Below are 22,284 nucleotides of genomic sequence, written 5' to 3' on the forward strand. Positions count from 1 at the left end.
TTCTAGTTCTATTTCGTCCTTTCCCTAGCTAGTTCTACCTCTATTCTATACCTATTTCTACCTCTATTCTATACCTATTTCTATACTAACAATACAATAATGCCTGCTAAATAGGGTACCTTTTACTCTGTCTTAGGCGTTAAGTATATAGTAATGTTTCAATTATACGCATACTGTTTACAATGCGGCCTTAAGAACCCTAATCCACTAACTAAGCGATTTATACGCGAGCTATTAGTAGCAGCTGCTACGGCAGCTACGAGTGTAGTTACGAGTATAGCACGAGGCTATAATGCGTTCCCCTCTCTACCTAAGTCGGCTAACGCTGTACGCAACGCTGCTATTTAGCAATATAAGCTAACTTAACGACTAAACGCTAGGTCTCGGAGCCTCTCGTAGCGTCTAGTAATATCTGCTTCTTCTTCTTCGGAAAAAACAGAGCTAATAAAGCTATTCCGGTGCCGCTATATTATCTATCTTTAGCGAGTCGAAGTTAAGATTATAGCCTCTATAGAGACGTAGATATACTATAAATCGGAGGTGTATTCTACTACGACTAATTCCGTGTCTAAAGAAGTATATAAAGCCGCTAATATAAGCTTTCTCGACTAGATTTTAAATAAACGGATTAACGAGCTACCTAACAATAGCGACATTAAGGGTATAGAAGACTATACTAACTACTTCTTCTACGCTAGCTTCGACAAAGATAATCAACTAGATAAGGTATCCTCTAAGGCGGTTAGCTTACTATCGATTGAATAGATTCTTTTTACGTTCAAACTAACGACAAAGACAACAATCTACGAGATACCTATCTATATCTAGTTACGGAAGCAGCAGTAACAAAGGTAGTAAAAGCGGAAGTACCGGCTAAATATTCCTCCTACTGCGAGTAGTACTACGAGTACTATAGCGAGTAAGTATAGAGTAGTTGATAGCATAGAGATTAAGAAAGAAAAGCTATAGACCGAGAAGATAATCGATATAGAGAAGCCGCCTAAGATTATTAACTTAAGCGGCGAGGATACCGCGAGGACACTACGAGGTACGTCTGTTCTAAAAGGGTCGAGCGAATCTAAAGACTAGCAACCTAGCTAGCAACCTAGCTAGCAACCTAGCTAGCAACCTAAGCAGCAACCTAAGCAGCAACCTAAGTAGCAACCTAGCTAGCAAGCTAAGTAGTAACAACCTACTAACAGCGGCGGACATACTAAGAGTTAAAGGCTAAAGCGCAGTCGGAAGAAGAAATAAGATATAGAAGTAGAAGTATAGACTCGTAGTACACTCGCTATAGACTCGCTATAGAATCGCTATTTTATTTACTATACTCGTAGCGGACTCGCTGCTATTTTAAAGGTCTTCTACTAGTAGCTCGCGATCGCTATTTAGCTATAACTCCTTCTATATCGTATATATATCCTTTAACTTAATAATTGCCTTAGTCTTAAGCTATTTGAACTACTTTTAATAATAACCCTCTAGATCGGCAAACCTAGTCTTAAAAGCATTAATCTTTGTCTCTAATACAATATTCTTCGTCTCTAATTTAATGCTCTTTACCTCTAACAGAGTATTCTTCGACTCTAGGGCCTCGACTCGCGCCTATATCGCGGCTAGCTCGCTATTCTTATCGTCTTCTTTAACCTTAATCTCGCTAGTAGTGTAGCTACTCTTGCCCTAATACTTATAATAAGTATAGACTCTCTCTCCTTTAGCATCTAGCACGCGATACTTATAGCCGTTATCGTAGCGAGTATAGAAGTGATATAGCGATAGTGCTAGCTTTCCTTGCTTAGTCTCTATAATTGTACTAGTAGCTAAGTATTTACGTATTCTGTTTAAAGCTACCTTCTTCTTTTACGGATTTGCAGTATCGTCGATAAGGTCCTACTATATCTGCTCGCTATAGTACTAGAAATCTTTCGTGTTTATAGTCGTAGGACGTCGAAGTCTAGAGCGAGTTAGTAGCGAGTCTATAGCGATACGCCTCGTAGCTTACGATAAATACGGTGCTCCTGCTAGTAAGGTAGGCACTAAGTCGGGCGCTAAAGCACCTAAAGCAGCTATAATAATAAGGTCGCGCGAAATACTAGTTATAGCTCGAAACGGTAGTAGTAGTAGTAACGCTACTATCGCTATCGCTATCGCTAAAGGTAGAAGACGAAGAAGAATATAGCGAGTCGAGGCGCGAAGGAATAGCGAGTACGGTAAGGTTTGCGCGGTGAAGTTACGCGTAAGGAAGGCGCGATAATAATAGGAAGCAACAATAGCCTCAAGTGAAGCCAACCGTGGTTTGGCTTCTTGGTATGTATGGAGCTCCGTCCTTGGCACTTGGGGCCCATCAATTATTGATTGACCGCGCCGATCTACACGACAACTTACTGTCCTCACGAGAAGGTTCGATCGGGCCCTGGGAGATAAGGATAACACACAGCTCCCGACCTGCAGTGGAAGACATCGCGCAGAGCAAGAAGGTACCTCACACGAATCTCAAGGCAGCCAAAATGGTATGGTGATCGCCACATGGTCAAAATGTGGCCCAGCTCACGCAACGTCTAGGCTACAGACTCCCGCAAGCGCCTCGCACTTGCGATTGTCGATTTCCTGCAGAGTTCCCTCAAAGATGGCACTCTGCAACCCGAAGACTCCGACTCGATCGAGATTGCAACCAACTGTATAGCAGAATGCTTCCACGTCGACCCGAACGATGAAGCGGCGGTCAAGGATGCGCTCGGCGGCCAGAATTTACTATCCATCTATGGCGTTTACGAAAAGCTGAAGGGGAAGAGCACACCAGCTGCTGCAGCCAGTGGTGCAGCAGCTGGAGCATCAGCAGCGACCTCGGCAACTCCAACTCCTTCCGGCCAGCCTACAGAGGAGAGTGAGAAGCTCAAGGGCGCTGGCAATGCTGCGATGCAAAAGAAGGACTACCAGAGCGCCGTGGACAACTACACCAAAGCGCTTGAGATCTGCCCTCTCAACCCGATTTATCTCTCCAACCGTGCAGCAGCTTACAGCGCCATGAACCAGCACGAGTTTGCTAAGAATGATGCTGAACTGGCAACCGCTACAGATCCGAAGTACACCAAGGCTTGGTCGCGATTGGGATTGGCCCGGTTTGCGCTGGGCGATGCCAAGGGGGCGATGGAGGCTTACAAGCAGGGAATCGATGCCGAAGGAAGCGGAGGCAGCGACGCCATGAAGAAGGGCTACGAAACTGCCAAGAGGAGAGTGGAAGAGCTCGAAGGCGCCGAGGCAGCAGAGCAAGCTGAAGAAGAGACCGAGCGAGGTGCAGGCGCAGGTGGAATGCCCGATCTTGGTGGACTCGCGAGTATGCTCGGTGGTGGAGGTGGTGGCATGCCAGATCTCGGATCTCTCATGCAGAATCCAATGATGCGGCAGATGGCGCAGAATCTGATGTCCAATCCAGAGGCCATGAGCAATTTGATGAACAATCCGGCGCTGAGAAACATGGCAAGTCAGTTTGGCGGCGGTCGAGGTGGTGCTGGAGGCGAGGGCGGCAGCGGTGGTGGTGGGGGTGGTGGTGGAATGCCAGACCTCAGCGCTCTGATGAATGACCCCAACATTGCCAACATGTGAGTACATCTTGATCGCGGTCTGAATACTTCGGCTTACAATTATCCCAGGGCCAGGCAATTCATGGGCGGCGCCGGACGTGGAGCTGGCAACAATCAGTAAACGATTAACAGCTATGCCCTTTCCTTTTCCATCACATGGATTTGTTCAGAGCTTGATACCCTTGCGTCGACATTATAGACTCAAATGGAAAAGACGATTGAACGAGCATTGACTCAAGACAGCGGGAATGCTTTAACAATGCCGCGAGTTGTTGCAGTGCCGACACAAGTTCAATACCTCTGCCAGCGGTTGCCCATCGGCACGGCCGTTACGCTAGTGTGAGTCGATGCGTGACCAAACTCAATGCTACAACTGAAGTCGCGAATAGCAATGACCATCTTAGGCACGTCCGAGCAGCAATACAAGGTACACAGGCCATCTTCAGGTGCTATAGTGGTGTATTTCGTTTCTACACATGCCAATGCGATGCGTGCAAATGTCCTCGCGATCACGAGCACAGGCCGAACTGAAGCTGGCACCTCACTTCACTCACTGAATGAGCGCAGTTGGAAGGACCCTACATCACATGCTGTCGCTTTAGCTCCGGCAGCCATCCTTTTTATTTATTGTCCAGTTATTGGCTCACCTCAACAATAGCAACACTTCAACCACACACAAGGTGACCATAGTTCCGAAAGCCTTTCGCAGCTCCCAGTCGTATCAGCCATCTACATATCCACCACTCTACTCTCCATTCGGTGGACCCAGTGCTGGTCACTGTTGCACACATTACTAGAGTATCAAGCACCATATTTGACAATCTCTTCCAAGAGGTACGACCGCAGAAGGATACAATCAGATCAACTGCTCCAACCATGGTGTATGAACACCTTCCATACATCGAGCGCCAACAATTTACTCTCGACAGTATGAGCGCCCTGTATCGATCGAACCTCGCGGCGACGTCCGATGCGGCAGCTGCAAATTGCTCTGAAACCCGAGACGATGGCAAGCCCAATCCATTCGATTCTCTGCCTCTTGAAGTAAGTAGAATTGGTGTTCAAGTCGCGCATTCAAAAAGCGTCCCAGCTAATGAGGAACGCAGATTTGCCAGGAAGTCGCGAGCCACATTGAGAGCGACGATGATCTCGACAGTATGCTGTATGCCTGCAAGTCACTTCAAGTGGCTCTCGCGGACCCTCACTTCTGGCGTAAGCGGTTCCTTCAAAAGTTTGACAGTCCGCGCCCGGACAGCAATGTGAAGGAGAACGACGACTTCAAGACAGAGTACAAGAGACGTCAGAACGTCTTGAAATATGGTGCTCGAGGTCAATTCGTCACCGGGAACAAAGCTAGAGAGAAGTTCTGCCTGCAGATTCTTCGAGATCTCATTCTGGGTATGTGCTCGGCGAGCGCTTGTCATACTTGAAGTCACGCTAAATGAGCACTACAGACTCCTTCCAGAATGGACCAGGCGGTAATGTTCGAGTTCGCAAAGCAGCCAACGTCTGGCATCTCAGCGAGGTACGTATCTATTATGCTGCGGTGAGACGTGGTTTGTTGTGATGTCTGCTGACATTTTTCCACCTTTAGTTCGTCATCAACCACGATCTGGTTGTGAACCTCTTGCACCCACTCTGTACTGTTCCAACTTCGTCCCGCGTAGGCGACCGATTCCACGATAGAACCAATCCACTACTCCAGACCATCCAGCTCATGGCGACTCCCAACTTTCTCGACATCGATCGTCGCCGTTATGGCGGAGAATCACACGTCTGGGGATTTCCCGAGTCACAACAAATGGCTTATGCCACTGCTACCGAGCGTCCAATCTTCAAGGGATGCAATGGTCTCGACGTCGACATCGAATGGTGCTTGCATCAGATCAACTTCTGGAAATATCACATGCTTCGCGAAGAAGAGTGTACGCTTTATGAAGCGTATGCCAACCTTGACATCGCCGAACGCCCTCATTTCTGGTCTTCTGAACTTACGAACAACGGACGTGCCACCGTTGGTAAGAGTTGGAAGGGTGCATACGGGTTTCTGACCCGCGAACAAGACATCGATGTGGTTCGTACGGGCAATAATCGTGAAATCCAAGTCGTCGATGAATTCAACAGCGATGACTTTCGTGGCGAATTTCAAGATCTCGAACTGACTCTCACGGACCCGACGGAGCAAGAATTCAACCCACTGTTCGAGAGCATTCTCCACTCGCTCGAGCCACCCGTTCAAAAGGCCCGCACCCGTGCGCAGAAGCGCTGTGCATCTCCACCTCCAACGCACCTCCCGTCGCGCTCCTTCCGATTTGGTGGGAAAGGCGAGGACGCTGAGGAGGAGTTCAAGGCTGACGGCTGGCTCAACCCTCTTCCATCTCAGAATGGCATTCCGGGATGGCAGCGCATGACGATGATGAAGTACTACGAGCAGGATGATGGCACCGTGGACACTTCATCTCTATGGGCTTATGAGGGAGTCTGCCTGCCTGGTGGTCAGATCATCATCGGCCGCTGGTGGTCGCCATCGAGCACAGTCAACGGCGACGACATGTACTGCGGCCCCTTCTTGCTTTGGTGCGTCGACAGCCACGAGATTCCAGCCGTGAGCTGATCAGCTCAAGCACTGCCACCTTTCGATCTCTTCAAGATTCCGCAAAACACCATTCAGCTCAGTACCACATTCACCACTAGTTAAGCTTGTGCGCACGAGAAGTGCGGACCACACCATGCAGACTTCTAGCGACATCTTACACCAACTGGCCGGATTGGCCGGCAGCGCTCTTTGTTGCAAGTGACAGTCGCTCGACAACCGGATCGAAGGGCCGAGACGATACGAATGCGATCAGGCCTGCGGCTACTCTGCGACACGGCTACAGACTCGATCTTACGATGGCTTTTCAACTACCCATGAGATTTGGATTTAGCGACACATTTTGGCTTCGGAAGTTTGGAAGATACCGTAATATTGAGGTATCCTGATAAGTATCTTCTCGGCGCTTTTGCAAAAGTAACGACGGCAATACTTGGTTTTCTTTCTTGCGTGATTTTTTTCTTCATCATCTGGCTACCGACGTCTTACGTACGAGGACTGAGAAGGTTTGGCTTCTACGTATTAGTCCAGAAGCGCAGCTAGCACTCAGCATGAGCGCTCGGACAGGCAGGGATGGGGCATGTTATGTCCCGCACTACGTAGCAAGTTTATGCATTTCACGACCGATTCTCAGACTGATCTGTGTGTTGCACCTCCTGCCCTTAAGACAGATCTCTACGCGTGAACTGTGGGGCTGACGAACGGTCGCAGTATGGTGCAAGTTTTCGTGCTTGCGACCAGAAGCTAGCTCATTCGCTGGCTCAGACGTGAGCTTCTGAACAGAGCTGCGACTTGAGCAAAGTGATGCTGGAATCGGTTGCATCCGAGGTTTGCCAAAGGGCAGTGATCACTGCAACCATTAGTCGGCCTTTGCGAGAAGTTGTCGCGCCGCTGATTCGCAGACGCTGTCGTTCCCAAGAAGATCGCAATAATCTGCGAGTGGATATATGGGCCAAGCCGCACAGAGAGGTACAGACAGGCACTTTGCACTGCACCTAGCGGCCTTGAGTTGCCGACCGAACCTCATGCAGTCATTGAGGGGTCTTTTTACCTGCTCATTTCTTGCCCTTTCGTTTCTTGAACACCACTGTTGTCGCCGCTCCAGCTCCTTCAACGTCTGGTAGCGAATCCAATGCCTTTCCCACCTCACCATTTGGCTCCGTTTTGACCTGGATGTCACCCTCTGCCTTCGATTCCTTCTTCTTGACTCCGCTTAAAAGTGCATCAAGGTCCCCAATGTCAGCATCATCATCTTTCTTTCCTGGGTAGCTTTTGATGTTGCTGCCCCAAGCTTTCTTTTGTCTCGGCGTAGCCTCCTCGTCGCGAGGGTCCTCATTTTCTTCTATCTTGCGCTTGAGGAGGTTCTTCGACTTTGTCTCTTCATCGCCCTCCACTTTGATATCGTTTGGTGCGCTTGCCTCGTCCTCGCGCCGCGATTCGGCAAGAATTTCTGCCAGTGATCTGTTCACGCTAATCGAGCCCCTGTCTTCAACCTCGCGCTCTTGGACGACACGATAGCTGCCGATACCAGTGACTTCTTTCGTCAGCTCATCTGGTAGTTCGACGCCCAGCGCGGCGAGCTGCTCGGCGTGGGCTTTTCTTTGCTGTGCAATGTTCAGTGTCGGAGGTTGTGTTCTGGACTGGGAAGTCGTGGCAGGCACTGGCGCATTTGGTGAAGATTTCGTCCCTCCGAACATACCATTCAGCCGTGCTACTTCATCTTTCGCCCTCTGCTTTTCGCGGTCTTCGCGCTCTTTACCCTTGTGTAGTTCGCGCAGGCTTCGCTGGATATTATTTTGGTGCTTCGCACTCGCTTCGTGATTCTTCTTCTCGACCTTGGTGTCGCGCACATGCTGGCTGCAGAATTTGCACCAGTAGGTGGGCGTACTTTTCCAGTACTCGGCCATTGCAGTTATGGTATTTCGTATTTCGGTTCTGGCGCCAGAGGTTCAAAGGGAACAGGGATTCAAGATAAGGTTCAGCCGCATAACGACGTGCTTGGCATGACTCCCGATCAATCGACAGCCTGAGAACTCACTGCACCGACTGCGTGCAGAGAGAGACTAGAGAAGAGACTCGAAGCCTGTAATTTACATAGAGACGGCGATGATAAGGTGGCGTTTCACTTCCAATCCTCGTGATATTGCTTTCCTACATACACTGTTATACCATTGCATGGTAGCATTCATCTTGAATCACTTCTGTCGTTTGCTCGCTCTGTCTCTTTCCAATGGCTCTTCATCGTAGCCTGGATGCTTTGTCCGATTTGGAGACGAGAGATTGGTCCCATCCATCGCTTCCTGAGGTGTGTATGACTTTACGGCAATGTGGGTTTGAATATCAGCGAAGTATGGCTGACCTCCTGTCTCTGCGCTCAAGAGAGCATCAGTCCACACGATAAGCTGGACTGTTGTTGATGGGAGTCCTGTACAGGACAGAGTGTCATGGTCAGCAAGTCTTAGGCACAGAGTACGCATGGCGAGGGTCGAGCTTACCAAGATTTGCAAGCCCTCCTCTCATTTCACTCATGCTAAGCAGGCTTGTCATCAATTGTGACTAGCAGATAATCTGAGTTCCAGATCTTACCGCAACTGAGCAGGGCGGTGCATAGAATGGGCGAGCAATCGATTACCGTAAATATGTTCATGTAAAGCTATACGTCCGACGGCAAGTATGACCGGATTGCTTGTACTCCTTTCGAAATCGCCAAGTGCATCTTGCATAGCTTTGACGGTCTTTTGCCCCAACCACTGACGCAAATAGATCAATCGTTAGCAAAGGCGCCTCAGTCTCCGAGGTGTGCTGCCGAAGGTGGTACGTACCAGGGCGGCGGACAGTGGGAACAGGCCTTCAGCGACCGGAATCCCCGCTTGCCAAAAAGAGCGACGTGTAGAATAATACAGGCTCTGAGAGTTCCTGCCTCCGAGACCAGATAGTATACGCTTCGAGCTCAGGCCTTGAGGCTTTGATGACTCGAGTAGAGCGTGGCAAAACTACCTGGTACCAGTAATTGAGCAGCTGCCCATACCACTTTCGATATCGGACCGGGTAAGTGAGGAAAAGATCGCTTAAGCTGGCGTCAAGGAAGGCCGGATCAGGCAATGAAGTATGGAATGCTCCTGGGGAAAGCGAGCGATCGCTATCACTGCTCGAACTTTCTCTCTTGATCTGTCCTTTCGCTCTTTTCCTAGAGATGTTGGCCACAATTATTTCCCCAGCTCCTGATTCCTCAGACGAAACACTGGATATGGGCGGGACTGGACTTCGACGTCCTCGCTTCAAAGTGCTAGCAGATTTGCCAGAGCTTCCGGACGCTTTCGAGGTTGTCGTGCTCAAAAATTGCCGCCGGGAATCATCAACAGTCTCAGCACTGTCCAAGGCTCTGAGATTGGCCTCCGGCTTTGTGCCTCCCGCGGTGCTATGCGGTGAGAGTAAGCTGTTGCCGTGGATCGAATTAGTTTTCGAGATGTCTTCTTCTGATCCTCATCGTTTCCCACGTTGCAATTCACCAAAACAAAACCAGGATTCTGAGTGGCCTGAGTGTGAGCCGGTCTTGAAGATGCCTTGATTCGTTCTTCATCGTATTCTATGTTCGCGCACACAAAGCCTGGCGTCTGGCTCATAGCATTTGCTAGCAGCACAGGCTTTGGTTCTTATATCGGCGTTCTTGCAAGCTAGCCAACAGCCAAGGCATGAAGTACATTGCATGTCTTGTTTTTCTGCGACAGCTCGTTGGCCAAAGGAGTGTTAGATACTGGGACCGGTATCTGGCTCTTCCACCTGGCTCTCGGGACATGGTGGCGATGATCTAGCCCTTAAGTGGAGAGTTCCGAAGCTTTGAGGAGGCAAATCGAGCTTGAACGACGCGCTACTCGCCTGCGGAGAACACAGACATGCAGTAATAGGCACCTTGCGCAGTAGGTTTGAATTGGCAGTTGCGCTCCGTGTACGCGGAAGTGGCTCGCGCTAGTGCACTATTATGTGAATAAACTCCAACCTGTTACCCGTGCGTGAAGGATTAAGTGAATAAAAGCACGGGTAACACCTTGGTCTCAACCTGTTACCCGTACACGCTTATATAATCGAAAATACGCTAATTAGACCCTGCACTAGGCCGTTAATAGTTAAGTAAAGGAGTGTACGGAGCGCTTAGCGTAGTAGCTTAAACCCTACCCTCGGCTTCTATTAAATTCCTCTCCGCTAGCATAGTGCCTATTATATACTAGTCGCTATATAACCCCTACCTATATATATAAAGGTAGAGAGTTTAGCAAGAGGTATATAAAGGTCGGCGGACGGCTGCTAAGACTTATATAGGTCTAATAGCTAGTATATAATTACTCTAAGAGCCGTTATAGGAGGAGTTACAAATATCTCGGGAAAGAGCGATGTAATTAGAATTAGGTCCGTACCTCGAGAGAGGTATATATTAGGGCTTCCGAGAGTACGGAAGGTACTTAGAAGCTTAGATTTGTTAGTAAATACCTCTTGTTTAGAGCATCTTAGCACTATAGCGGCTCCTATTACCCTAATATATACCCTACCTAGAATTACCTCCCTTCTCGACCCTAATTTTAACTTCTCTCGGAGCGATCTATACCCTCGCTTAGGTCCTTCCTTCTATACGCTACTAGCTATATTCCGCGACTATTATAGTTAACCTGCGCTATATAGTCTAACGCAATTACTTGCTAGTAAAGTCGTCTATAAGCTAGTAGCTAATTAAGACTATAAAGTAAGTAATCTAGTTACTTCTACGCTAGTCGAAGAGGCCGCTTCTACGCTAGTCGAGAGACTAATTAAGGAGCCTATTTCTACGCTAATTTCTACGCCGACTAACACTCAATCTTTAGCTAAACAACTATTATAAGACGACCTAATCGCCGCTTCTATAGTAGAAGCTAATGCCGCTAACACTCGAGTACGTAGATATAGCTATATCTCGCCTAAGTATAAGCTTACTATCGTTAAAGTAGCTATAGCGATTGCTTATAAGCGAGTCTCCGGTAAGATCCGTTAGTAGAATACTAAGCTAAAGAATGTTATAATAGCTTGCTAGCTACGAGATAAGCCGACTGTTAGTAACGCTTTCGTTGTTCTACGTCGACTAGTCTATTAGCGTATAGAAGCTAAGCGTACTATCGAAGCGGCTTCTAGAGCGGTTGTTATAGATATACTATAGGATTAATTGCTAGATAAGGCAATCGATACTATATTCCGGCTCGATAAGGCATAGCGAGAGAGGGTGTTATAGCCTTAAGAACTAAGAGTCTTTAACGCTCCGGCATAGAACATACGAGATAATATACTATCGACCCTCTCTTAGCGGTCTAATAATAAAGTAAGGGTACCTATACTAATGCCGAGCGCTCTAACTAAGCTATCTCTAGATCTAAATCTACCGTTAACTCCGGCTCGGCGTATAGAGATCGTCGACTTAAATACGCTAAGTACTAGTAACAATAGCAACACTATATAGCTTACTAAGCGTCGTCGACTAGACTTCGAGTCTAAACGGCTTTAGCGTAGCTCGTAGGTATAAGGAGCTATACTTAAGGAGGTACTATTACCTATATTTAAGACGCTAAGAACACTAGCTAAAGGACGTAGTATAAGACGAAGATTATCGTCTATAGGTACCTCTATTAGTAGCGTCGATAGCGAGGGACTCTATATACTAAGTCCTACTAGATTTGTAAGCGCCGTCGGCGGCATTAATAACGGACTCGAGACAAGAGTTAATACGGCTATTCGAGAGGTTGAGGCGAAGATAGTACGTTAATTAGATGCGGTCTAGTTTAGTATCTAGGCCTTGTCTATAACGATTACTTTTTCGTTACTATTCCGGCCCTTACCGTTATCTTAAATAGTAGCTTCTAATAGTACTATAGGAAGTCAAACGGAGTCGCTAGACTACGATAACGACAGCGACTATTTCGTAGACCTTAATACTATCGAGGAAGAGGTATTCTCGTAGATAATTTAATCTCTTAGGGTTAGGGTTAGGGTTAGGGTTAGGGTAAGGGTTAAGCTTAGGGTATTACAATTGTCGTATTCTTGTTGTCGAGAATGTTGTAATTACTTAGTTAATATCTTCTTTTACGAGTGCCTATTCGAAATCGTAGCTTCGTTCGGTACGAGAGCGCTAAAACCCTCTATACCTAATAAAATCGCGGGGTTAGAGCTCGAACGGCGAACCTATATCGACGGCTCTAAGGGACTCGTAAAATAGGGTAGGTATTATAGTATATAGCTCGAAGTAATGCGGAAAGCCGAGATTTCATCGCTTAGTAAGCGGGCTTCGACCTTCTACGACTCGCTATATAATAACGTATTGCTCGTTTTCGCTCGTTTTTAGACAATAAGACGCGCCGTATACTAAAGAATATAGCGTATATAAGAGTGTATAAAATTAGTAATATTATTGTTATATTTGAAGTCCTAAAGCATCTCGTATAATATACTACGCGCTAGTACGGGTATACCCGTATCTACTACTTTCCTACGTCTTCTACCTCTATCTCCTAATTCAATCTTCTTCTATTATATTAACAACCTTAATCTCGTCTGTCTTATAGAACGGTATAACCGTACGACTATACCTAAATGAAGCGCCGCTATCGAATACCTCGTCGCTAGCTTAATAGCCCGATCCGAAGTCCCTACTATAGCGTAGAAGGTCGCCGTCGTTAGTTTAAGCTATAGGCATTATAGGTAGGGGTAGTAGGTTAGCGAGATATTCGCGTACACTCGGTAGGTTTACCTTATATAACCGACTAATCTTATTGCTATAATAACAAGTAAGGCAATTAGTAAGCAGTATAGTAACAAGATATATCGCTCCGACCGGCATTAACTCGACTCGGAGCCTATAGAAGTACTTTATTAACTCGAAGTTGTTAACAACCTTAGTAAAGCCCTATTCGACCGACTAGCGTATAGTACTTATCTCCTTTACCGCCGTAGCCTTACTAGCATTACGAAACTCGCCGTTCGTCGTCTTCTAGCTTCCTATAATGCTATTAAGGATATTATAGGCCTAATTACTATATAAGAACACTCGCTCTTCGAAGGGTCGTTATAGCTACCCTAGCGGCTCGAAATAGGACTTCTAGATATCGTTAAAGCCGGACTCGAGTACTAAAGCCGTATCGCTATATAATCTAGGCGCTAGACCGTAGATTAATATTATGCTATCCGGTAGGACAATGCCTTAATATTTGAGTCTATAGAAGTGCTTATAGCTATTATAGAACGGCCGCTAGTTATAGGTCGGTCTATAGCACTTCCGTAGTATACTATCGATATAACCGAAGACGTACTTTATATCGATTAATCTAGTAATAGTAACGGCCATTCGCTATAGGTAGGCTTTACTTAACCTATTAAAGTCCTATACTAACCTGTCCTTCTAACGCCTTACTATTTAAGTGTAGCTAGCATTAAACATACGACTAATCTAGCTATTACTACGACTAAAGATCTAGCTTAAGTTGCGTTAATAACCTAGATTACTAAGCCTTCCGTATATAATATACAACACTGTTACTAGATCGTAACATATACGGTATAGCAACTTAATCGACTTAATATCTAGCAACTCGGCTAATTCTATTACTTGTTGCTTGCTAAAGCGGAAGTCGCCCTTAAAGTTAGTATTAGGGTGCGTTTCTAGTAACTATTACTTATCTCTTAGATACTCGCGTAGCTCTTTATATAGCCTATTACTACGAGCCTGTCTATACTAGTATTTACGCTCGGTCTTACCCTCTCGGCGAATAGCTAGATCTAGTAGATTGTCGACCTCGGAAGCTAAGATAGCTACAGTTGTTGCTATTATTCTACTATAAACAGCGATTATATCCTTATTAAGTTTACTATTAGTTAAGAAGCCGTCTAAGTCGTATTCCGCTATAGTATGCTATAGCAATAGCAATCCTATCTGCCTGCTAATTACAGTAAGGTCCAAGACCCCGGGCGCGTCTTAGCACCTCCGTTGCTTACTAAGCAATCGATCGAGAAACGCTACTAAATTGCCTACGCAACCTCTTATTAACTGTTAGTCTAGTTATTCACTTTCCGCCGCTAAAACGGCGCTATTCGCGGCTTCTTACATATGCTAAACGGCTAGAAACCTACTGCGCAAGGTGCCTAATAAAGGCATCACCTCGATACTGTACATAGCGGGAACTTGAAGCTCAACGTTGCTTTAAAGTTTTGCATTGGCTTTCCTTGAAAAAGCTTTCGCAGTGCACTTACCCAAATTCACCTGGTCGCTTTCAGACGCGTTGCGCCGGCAACTTCATCAGGTTTTCTCACGTTGCAGCCCAAATATTCATACCCGCAATATTCATCTGGACACGAAACTTCCATAGCCTTCCAAACCTGGGAAGCAACCCTGGCGGCCGATCGCGAGAAAAGGTGGTCATGACTCTCATGCTCGTATACCGAATGGAAGGGATCCAGGCCCAGGCTGATTCTTTCCAACGGTCTAGGAGTACCGGGCCTTACTCGATAATGCCGGGCGGATCAGGCTGTAGTGTCCAAGCTGGCCTACAATAAGTTGCCTGGCCCGGCTGGAGGCGAAATGACTATTGTATTGTATCGCGCCGCGCAACTAACCGCCGAGCCTACGAGGTCTTGGTTAATAACACGTAGTCATAACCCACGAGCGGCCGCTTCGTGACTCTTAGATTGCTTACGCCGCGATCTACTGCACATTTTTTCAGCACACCTGGGCTCATGACTCCGATACCCCAATATCCAGGCCGGGGGAGCGTCGTAGTGGTTGTGGACCGCTTTGATGCGGCTTTCCTGGCCCATCAATTCCAATTGCCTCGTTCTTCGAACAACTTGTCGAGAATGGCCGTGTTCACAGCAACGTCAACGATGCGCACGCTCCCAGGCTGCCTGGATAGCTATGGCTATATGCGGTCTGCGGATGAGGGAACAGCACGAGATCAAGACGGATTGTACCTTAGTCAACCCAATTCGCAATCTCTGTGCAGTGCACCGAAACACCACGAAACCTCCAGAAAAGGCTCTCTCCTGGCGGGGAACAGAATTCATCAGCTCACGCAATTGAACAGACACGGGCTCGGGAGCAGGAGACATCGAAAAGTTTGCCAAGACATCCGGCAAAAGTGCGGCTTCGAAGTGACTGACCACGAACCTCATCTTGTGATTTACAGCTAGGCGCCACATCATCACATCCACGTCTCTCAACGATGGCAGATAAGCAGGCGCTCGCTGCTGTCGAAACCTTTCGTGCGCAGTATTTGGCGCACACCTCCGACGCCAACTTCGACAGGAAGATGTGGGAACACCTTGCTATAATCTCTGCCTCTGCCACCAAAGAAACGGTCTTCTTTACCATCAGCATCCCGACAGTGTACAGCAATCACCTTGGGATGGTCCACGGCGGCGCAATAGCGACATTGTTCGATGGTTTGACGAGCTCCGCCCTGGCTCTACTTGCTCCCGAACTTCTCTGGAGCGGCAGAGAAGTTTCGCGAGGTCTTCATTGCAAGTTTCTCAAACCAGTTCCAATTGATGAGTGTATCGATGCGTACATCTCGATTGTTCACGCAGATTCTCGAACCGCGACCATCCGCGGAGAGCTGCGGCGCGGGCGCGATCAGCTCTTGTTGGCTGAATGTACTCATGAGAAAGCCAATCTGGCTTCAAGTCTTCGGAGTAGACTTTGAGTGTTTCTGGTATTGCATCAAACACCAAAATCTGCGCCTCGCATGTGCTAATTTTCTCTAGCGACTTCCTGCGCGGAAGGAATACTGGCAGGTCCAGACCCTCTCTTTTCAAATCGACTTCCTGCACACCCAGGCAGTATGGGACTTTGGGATGAAGCTGGAAATTGAGTTCAGCATCCAGAGATAAGCGAAGCATTGCCTCCCTCTACGCCTTCCACTCACTATTCCGTTCGCGATATCCAGACCCCCATATTGATCAATCGCCTTGCATTATGCACCCATTTCCGTTTCTCCGCAAGCGCAGAAGTGCCCTTCAAAATGGTATGTATCTCGTCAAAATAGATTTCGGGTGCTGCATTGAATGTAGGTGTGCTTGACCCTCGAATCTCCATGCTTTCAATTCCCCGACTGGCTTCAAAGTGACAAAGACAGCCGCGACACTATCTGCCGCCCGCATGTGCCAATTGCAGGGGCAAGCGAGCTATAAGGAATGTACTTGCTGCTTCCGTGCAAAGCCCATCAGCATTCTTTGGATATCTCCATTTTCTAGCACGGGACGCAAGCACGTCATGCCGAAAAAAACCAGAGACCCGAGTTGATGAACCCAAGTGTCTAATCCAAGATTGTCGAACGTTATACAAGCATGAAGGTACAGATATGAAGTTACAGCCAGTGACATTGATGTACGTACATGCATGCCACTGAGCAATGGCCTTTGTCTTGCATCATGACCCGATGCGGAAAATCGAAGAGAGAAAGCTCATGCCTTTGTTCGCAAATACATTGTATTTACGTTCAATTCTATGGAAATGGCTTCTGGATCAAGACTGCAATGCAAAATGTTGGTTCCGGATCTTACTGGAGCCGCCAAAGCCATCGAGCAATCTTTCGCTGATACGACTGCCGTTAACACTGAAGCCACGAAGACGGCTGTATACACTGCAAGAAGCATACTTAGGAGCCAGCATGGCCACAGTAAGGCTAGTGCGTTATTGATAGCTGCAAACGCTGCCCAGCAGAGTCGTTCACACCCGTCGGAGGAAGTTCATGACATCGGGAAGAGACAAGGCTCGAGTTCCACAAGACCATCCTCAGGAACACCTACATCTTCGAGAGGCGGAATCACGAGTCAGGCACAGACATCAAGCACATCACGTACCCAGACACAGAACAGCTCTCGACCCACATCTATCAGCGCATCGCGGAGCTTGACAGGAGCGACGAGCACTACTGCAACATCCTTGGAAGGACCAGCGTCGACTGCGACAGGCTCTCTCGCGACCCCGGCTCCCAGCTGTCCTGCAGCAGGCCTGAGCAACTTCACTGATGATGCTGGTGTCGTCTACCTGATCAAATGCTCGACTACAAATAGCGGAAGCGCCTTCGAAACTGTGGGCGTTACAAGCGGTGGCTACGGACAGTGCTTCGCATCCTGCTCCTATAAGTCCGATTGCGTCGGTAAGTCCGACAGAATCCAAGGCTTCTATCGAGTTCGAAACGCTTACTGACATCGCATCGTCTGCGATCTATAGGGTTCTCGTTTGTCGGCAACGACTCTGGGTTGTGTTACCTTAGAAATGCACAGTCGACACAATTTGACAGCACAGCATTGGTTACCACCTATGTCACTGCCTATAAATTAGATCCTGATGCCGTGGCATCGCCTTCCGCCAGCTCATCAGACTCTTCATCGGGCTCCAAGAAGTCTAATGCTGGTCCTATAGCGGGTGGAGTTGTTGGTGGTGTAGCGGTACTTGCTTTACTCCTAGTTGTAATAGCATTCTTCGCACGGCGTAAGAGAAGACAAATCGAGGAGAGACGGGCAAAAGAATCGGGCGCACCTATAACTTCTCAAGAACGATATTACGACGATTTTCACAAGACTGGCGAGGGGCACCACCGTTCAGGCAGCACGGCGAATGATGTACATTCATCTCATGGAGGTTCGTACAACACCTTTCAGCATACCAGACAGCGAAGCATCTATCGCGACGAGGACCAAGAGTGGCTCTGACAGGTATGTGTAGTCATTCCTTTGCGGAACTTTGCTCCGGCTGGAAGTGCTGATCATTCCAGCGAACTGGAAGCCGAGAAGGTCGCGGGTCCAACAGGCAAGCCTGTTGTGCCCTCACCGGGCGTGCGAGCCGAAGGCCTAGGACTACCAGCCGCCGTACTGAGACCCCCTCAACTTTTGGATAGCACTCCTGTTGGTTATCGATCGTCAAGTCCGAAGAGTGCTTCAAGGACGAGCATTTTCCGTGAGAATATCTCAGAGATGGAAGATACAGTAAGCCTGCAACGAGCCTTCGCCCAAGATGCGCCTCACTGACCAATGCAGTCCTCCACCCACAGGCTTGGCGGTAACCTTCATAGCACTGATTCGCCGGTGCTTGGAAGAGGTGAACACTCCCAGTCCAACTTTCCAAAGCAGGGTCGGTCTATCGAGACCGAAAAAAATGACGTGTCCTCGATGAAGTCTATCATATCGATGCCAAAGACGCCACCAACAGCCAGAACTGCTCCATCAGTAGTCAGCCCAGATATGAGCGGAGAGCCACGGGACGGAAGCTTCATGATCAGCCCCTTGCGTTCTGCATCCTCGAAGCATTAATGCAGAGTGGCCTACAAGCATCCCAAGAAGAGGTATAGTGCTCTTAGCTAGTTTGTTCGCAGACTGTATTTACTCAGTGAAACCTCTGGTCGCTGCCTCTTGGTGGATAGTACGTTCCGCCGAACTCAAGACTTGCGCCGTGAAACACATCCTGCTGGACCAGCTTCCAGTCGCTGAACCAGCCGCCTTCGAAAATTTTCACTTCAATGGTCGCCTGGAAACTCTGTCCCAAATAGTTTTCCCTGTGGCCTTCCACGAAGGGTGAACTTAGGGAAAAGTAAGTACCCTTCGGAGCTTGCGCCGAGACAACCAACTTCTGGCGAAAGCTCTGTATCTGTAGCGAAAATTTGCCGGAGTCCCAGTCGGTTTCATATGCCATGAATGGACTAAGACCGGCCAGTCGCAGCGAGAAGGGAGGGCGGAAGTCGATACTCATATCTCCGCTGCGGTATCCCAGCAGGAATGCCTCCATGCCAAGAATTTGACCTCCGGCACAGCAGAAACTCTTCTCGCCGTCCCGAGCCTGTAGCCACATATGCGCTGATGGAAACGACCTGGCCCAATTCTTCTCGTCGTGCACAGTCGCTTGCCCTTGTGAGTCTTCAATAGACAGATCATAATGAGGAATGCTTAGATTGAAGTCGCATTGAGAGCTCAAGGACTGAACATGCCAATGCAATGGTAAAGGCAAATGCACGAAGAGACCTTCTGGTGTGCTCGTGGTCTCTGACCAGGGCGTGCGAGTCGTCGATCTCGCTTTCAAGCTGAATTCTGGATGCTGTAGGTTGTATTCGGTGATGTTGTCATTGCGCCAGTCGATAAAGCCAATGCCAGGCACATTGACTCGAAAGCCCTGGCTGGTCGAGACCATTTGCAAGCTTTCTGGCCAGACTTCCCTCTGAAAGGGCGGTGTCGAGTTGGCTGGTACGTAGGTGAAAGAAAGCATATTGGGCTTTTGTTTGGCATGCCTGATTTTAGAGCAGATGACTGCAAGATGAGCGCCGGATGGGAGATCAAACTTGCTGTAATACCCTTCAAATGCAGACGAATCGTGCGGCCTGTGATGCTCCATGTTGGCTGGAGGTGACCTCGGCCAAATGCTCGAGAGGGATGGGGGTAAAGTGGCGAGTCTCCATCTTGTGCTTGTTGATTATTATTGTGCGTCGTGATGAAGCAATCGAACGCGTCGTGTCCCGAGTCGTCACTGCTTTCCAAGGTTCGATGGTCAACCAAACAGCAAGCGCGCGCGCGGACGCACACCCCTGACCGGGCAGCGTGAGGAACGAGCGATTGGCCAGGTAAGCGAGTGGCCGGTGCACTGAGCCTCCCCTCCTCGAAACACCGTCTCCGTCTCCGCCTCGTCTTCGTCTTCCCACGCACCTCAGCCTGCCTTTAATTCCCGTCGTCAATGCTCACAAAGGGTGGGAAAGCTGCAACAGGATATCTCTGCAGCAATGTTCTGAACCCCATCGGCTTCAAATGTACTGGTCCAACCTCTTAAGGAACAGTGCACATAGTCAGTAGACAGAGACAGGTTGACATGAATAGTATACACAGAAGATCCCCTGGCTTGATGATTTCTTTGGCCTCGCACTACTTCTTCTCTGGTTCTCCTTTCTGCGCTTTATTCTTGTTGTCTCCGGTATCTTTATAGTCGCCGCCCTGAGCCTCATATCGGCGGGCCATCTCTCCTGCTTTCCAAGCAGACCATTGTCCCTTACCACCACCTTCAGAGCCAGAGTCAGCCATGGTGTTTGAGTTTCCTAAAGAAACCGAGCTCCTTGCCGGCATACACACCTTTCTCTTCGCCCTTGACTTCCTCCTTGACTTTCTCTCTCAATTCTGGGTCAGTGGGTTCGCCTTTGCTTGAACCCATTTTTGATCTGGTGGACGATGGAGTTTTTTTTTGGAGAGAGTTGTTGGAGTTTCTTGCTTCGACGCTGTAATTTGCCAGTCATATAACAACAACGTGGGTGTAGGCTTCATTGAATATAGTGTCTTGCTTGTTTGACGATATCATCAGAACTACGTATGTTGTCTGCTCAATGAAGTCATGATGTCACTTCCTGATCGTGGACTGTCGAGCGTCGCTACCGGACAAAGAGCTCCAGGCGGCCTGATGCAGGTACCGCACTCTATCTGTGAAGTGAGATCTGATCGGGAAGCACAGCGAAACGGGGCCAAGTGGGACCGCTTTCGTGAACTGTGACTATTCCCGTTCGTTCAAGGAATTTCTCATGATTCATCCAGTAATTCATCTACAATCCTGTAACGTTCAGTGCACTGTAGCTGTATACTCATCTCTGCGTCATGATTTGCCCTTGCTCCTCGAAGACCTCCTTGAGTTGCCCTCGTCTTTCAATGCGGATTTGATCTTCTTGTCCTTTGTCGACTTGGGTTTAGGTGTTTCTTCTGGCCCATCTTCAAGACGCTGCTCTTGTTTCAATTCTTTATCCAGCTCAGTCTTGACTTTTTTCTGCCTGCCACCTATCTTTGCCTTGTACTCAATATTTTCGTTGACTCTGGACTTCTCGACTTTTTGCTTTCTTCCGCCCCTTCCTTTCTTAGCTGGGATGACCTTCTCTGATTCATGCTCAACCTCGTCCTCGTCATCATCCTCTTTCCTGCTCTTCCGCTTCTTGCTCGACGCAGGTTTCTTGCTCTCATCTCCATTGATGTCTCCTGCTACTGCAGCGGTCTTCTTCTGCACCGCTGGCACGATCGCGGATGTCCTTCCTCCTACCGTCAAATGTTCGATCTTGTTGCCGTTGGGAAGGACATTCTTCTCCTTCTTGCCTTTGTCCCATCTGTATTTCATCAACCAGTCTTCCGGGAACTTGGAGCTATCAGCGAGTAATTCACATGCTGTCGTGCACACGCCTATGAGAGAATCGTGGATGCGGTTTATCTGATCCTCATCGAACGTGTTACAGTATTGCTCAGGATGTATTCTAGCTTGATAGAGAATCTCATCAGCAACCCAGTTGCCGACTCCAGAAATGTTGGCCTGGTCCAGCAGAAGTGCTTTGATGGGCACTTTCTTTCGATTTAGCAGTTCACTCAACCAATCGACGGTAAGCGTGTCTTTGTCGATGACCGGATCTGGACCGTTCTCCTTCAACGGAGACTCTCTCCTGATTTTGTCCGCTTCGCAGTCAATCAATCGTATCCTGCCGAGCCGTCTTGCATCGACGAATGCAACTTCTACTGGTTCTCTCCCTCCCTCCTTGTCGCATTTGATAAGCCACTTTGTCCACTTCTCGTTCGGAGGCCATTGCTCAGGCTCTTTATCTTCTTCGACCGCTTGTTTATAATAGAAAGTTTCCTCTGTCGAGAATTTGATCCATCCAGTCATTCCAAGGTGCATGACGGAATGCGGCGGCGAGTCGAAGGTCAAGTAGAAATACTTGCCCTGCTGTCCGGCGCCCAACACCTTCTTTCCTTCGACGGCCTTGCTGAATGCATCTGCACTGCAACCAACTTTGCCGTAAACAATGTCATCGTTGAAAGCCTTGCCTAGAAAGCAATGAATTGAAGGTCAGCAGATGTCGGAGGCATCTACCAGCATCCGCCACTTACATGATTTGACCGTGCGTCCAACGAGATGTTTTCGCAGGTAATGGACGATTCGTGCAACTTCGCCAATCTACCAGCGTCAGCGCTCGCGCCGGTTCACTTGATCTCTCCTCAAGGCATACCTCCGGCATTATGTCGATGCTGATTCTGGGAAGATGTGTACCGTGCAGATTACATGTATGTTCCAAGATATCTGCGGAGCGCAGTGAGTGATGG

General features: G+C 48.3%; 8 protein-coding genes across 8 annotated transcripts; 4 read left to right on the forward strand and 4 right to left on the reverse strand.

Annotated features, from left to right (window-relative positions):
* Nucleotides 1–2,477: 2,477 nt before the first annotated feature.
* MYCFIDRAFT_55264 (uncharacterized protein) lies at nucleotides 2,478–3,806 on the forward strand. The gene is made up of 3 exons (XM_007921944.1): nucleotides 2,478–2,510; nucleotides 2,563–3,599; nucleotides 3,651–3,806. Exons 1-3 carry the CDS (start codon nucleotides 2,508–2,510, stop codon nucleotides 3,700–3,702), a joined length of 1,092 nt encoding a protein of 363 aa, XP_007920135.1. The 5' UTR covers nucleotides 2,478–2,507; the 3' UTR covers nucleotides 3,703–3,806.
* A 651-nt stretch (nucleotides 3,807–4,457) lies between these two features.
* On the forward strand, nucleotides 4,458–6,563 carry MYCFIDRAFT_76089 (uncharacterized protein; the record flags this gene model as incomplete). Its single annotated transcript, XM_007922241.1, has 5 exons — nucleotides 4,458–4,625; nucleotides 4,688–4,979; nucleotides 5,036–5,106; nucleotides 5,296–6,186; nucleotides 6,276–6,563. The coding sequence occupies 5 exons, from the start codon at nucleotides 4,458–4,460 to the stop codon at nucleotides 6,561–6,563; spliced, it is 1,710 nt and encodes a 569-aa protein (XP_007920432.1).
* Nucleotides 6,564–7,229: 666 nt separating this feature from the next.
* Nucleotides 7,230–8,081, reverse strand: MYCFIDRAFT_76090 (uncharacterized protein; the record flags this gene model as incomplete). The annotated part of the gene is made up of 2 exons (XM_007922242.1): nucleotides 7,230–7,538; nucleotides 7,644–8,081. The coding sequence occupies 2 exons, from the start codon at nucleotides 8,079–8,081 to the stop codon at nucleotides 7,230–7,232; spliced, it is 747 nt and encodes a 248-aa protein (XP_007920433.1).
* Nucleotides 8,082–15,458: 7,377 nt separating this feature from the next.
* MYCFIDRAFT_8744 (uncharacterized protein) lies at nucleotides 15,459–15,866 on the forward strand (the record flags this gene model as incomplete). The annotated part of the gene is made up of 1 exon (XM_007921448.1): nucleotides 15,459–15,866. A coding segment is annotated over one exon (408 nt), but the record flags the coding sequence as incomplete, so codon positions are not given.
* Nucleotides 15,867–16,684: 818 nt separating this feature from the next.
* Nucleotides 16,685–18,530, forward strand: MYCFIDRAFT_169911 (uncharacterized protein; the record flags this gene model as incomplete). The annotated part of the gene is made up of 8 exons (XM_007923187.1): nucleotides 16,685–17,288; nucleotides 17,345–17,441; nucleotides 17,484–17,625; nucleotides 17,680–17,824; nucleotides 17,853–17,885; nucleotides 17,909–18,139; nucleotides 18,174–18,317; nucleotides 18,358–18,530. 8 exons carry the CDS (start codon nucleotides 16,685–16,687, stop codon nucleotides 18,528–18,530), a joined length of 1,569 nt encoding a protein of 522 aa, XP_007921378.1.
* Nucleotides 18,531–18,565: 35 nt separating this feature from the next.
* On the reverse strand, nucleotides 18,566–19,564 carry MYCFIDRAFT_28751 (uncharacterized protein; the record flags this gene model as incomplete). The annotated part of the gene is made up of 1 exon (XM_007921696.1): nucleotides 18,566–19,564. The coding sequence occupies one exon, from the start codon at nucleotides 19,562–19,564 to the stop codon at nucleotides 18,566–18,568; it is 999 nt and encodes a 332-aa protein (XP_007919887.1).
* Nucleotides 19,565–20,085: 521 nt separating this feature from the next.
* Nucleotides 20,086–20,368, reverse strand: MYCFIDRAFT_26771 (uncharacterized protein; the record flags this gene model as incomplete). Its single annotated transcript, XM_007921585.1, has 2 exons — nucleotides 20,086–20,219; nucleotides 20,290–20,368. The coding sequence occupies 2 exons, from the start codon at nucleotides 20,366–20,368 to the stop codon at nucleotides 20,086–20,088; spliced, it is 213 nt and encodes a 70-aa protein (XP_007919776.1).
* Nucleotides 20,369–20,800: 432 nt separating this feature from the next.
* MYCFIDRAFT_192478 (uncharacterized protein) lies at nucleotides 20,801–22,199 on the reverse strand (the record flags this gene model as incomplete). The annotated part of the gene is made up of 3 exons (XM_007923188.1): nucleotides 20,801–22,008; nucleotides 22,072–22,138; nucleotides 22,191–22,199. 3 exons carry the CDS (start codon nucleotides 22,197–22,199, stop codon nucleotides 20,801–20,803), a joined length of 1,284 nt encoding a protein of 427 aa, XP_007921379.1.
* Nucleotides 22,200–22,284: the final 85 nt, after the last annotated feature.

The sequence above is a fragment of the Pseudocercospora fijiensis genome (assembly GCF_000340215.1).
Source record: "Pseudocercospora fijiensis CIRAD86 unplaced genomic scaffold MYCFIscaffold_1, whole genome shotgun sequence".
Taxonomy (NCBI): Eukaryota; Fungi; Ascomycota; class Dothideomycetes; order Mycosphaerellales; family Mycosphaerellaceae; genus Pseudocercospora; species Pseudocercospora fijiensis.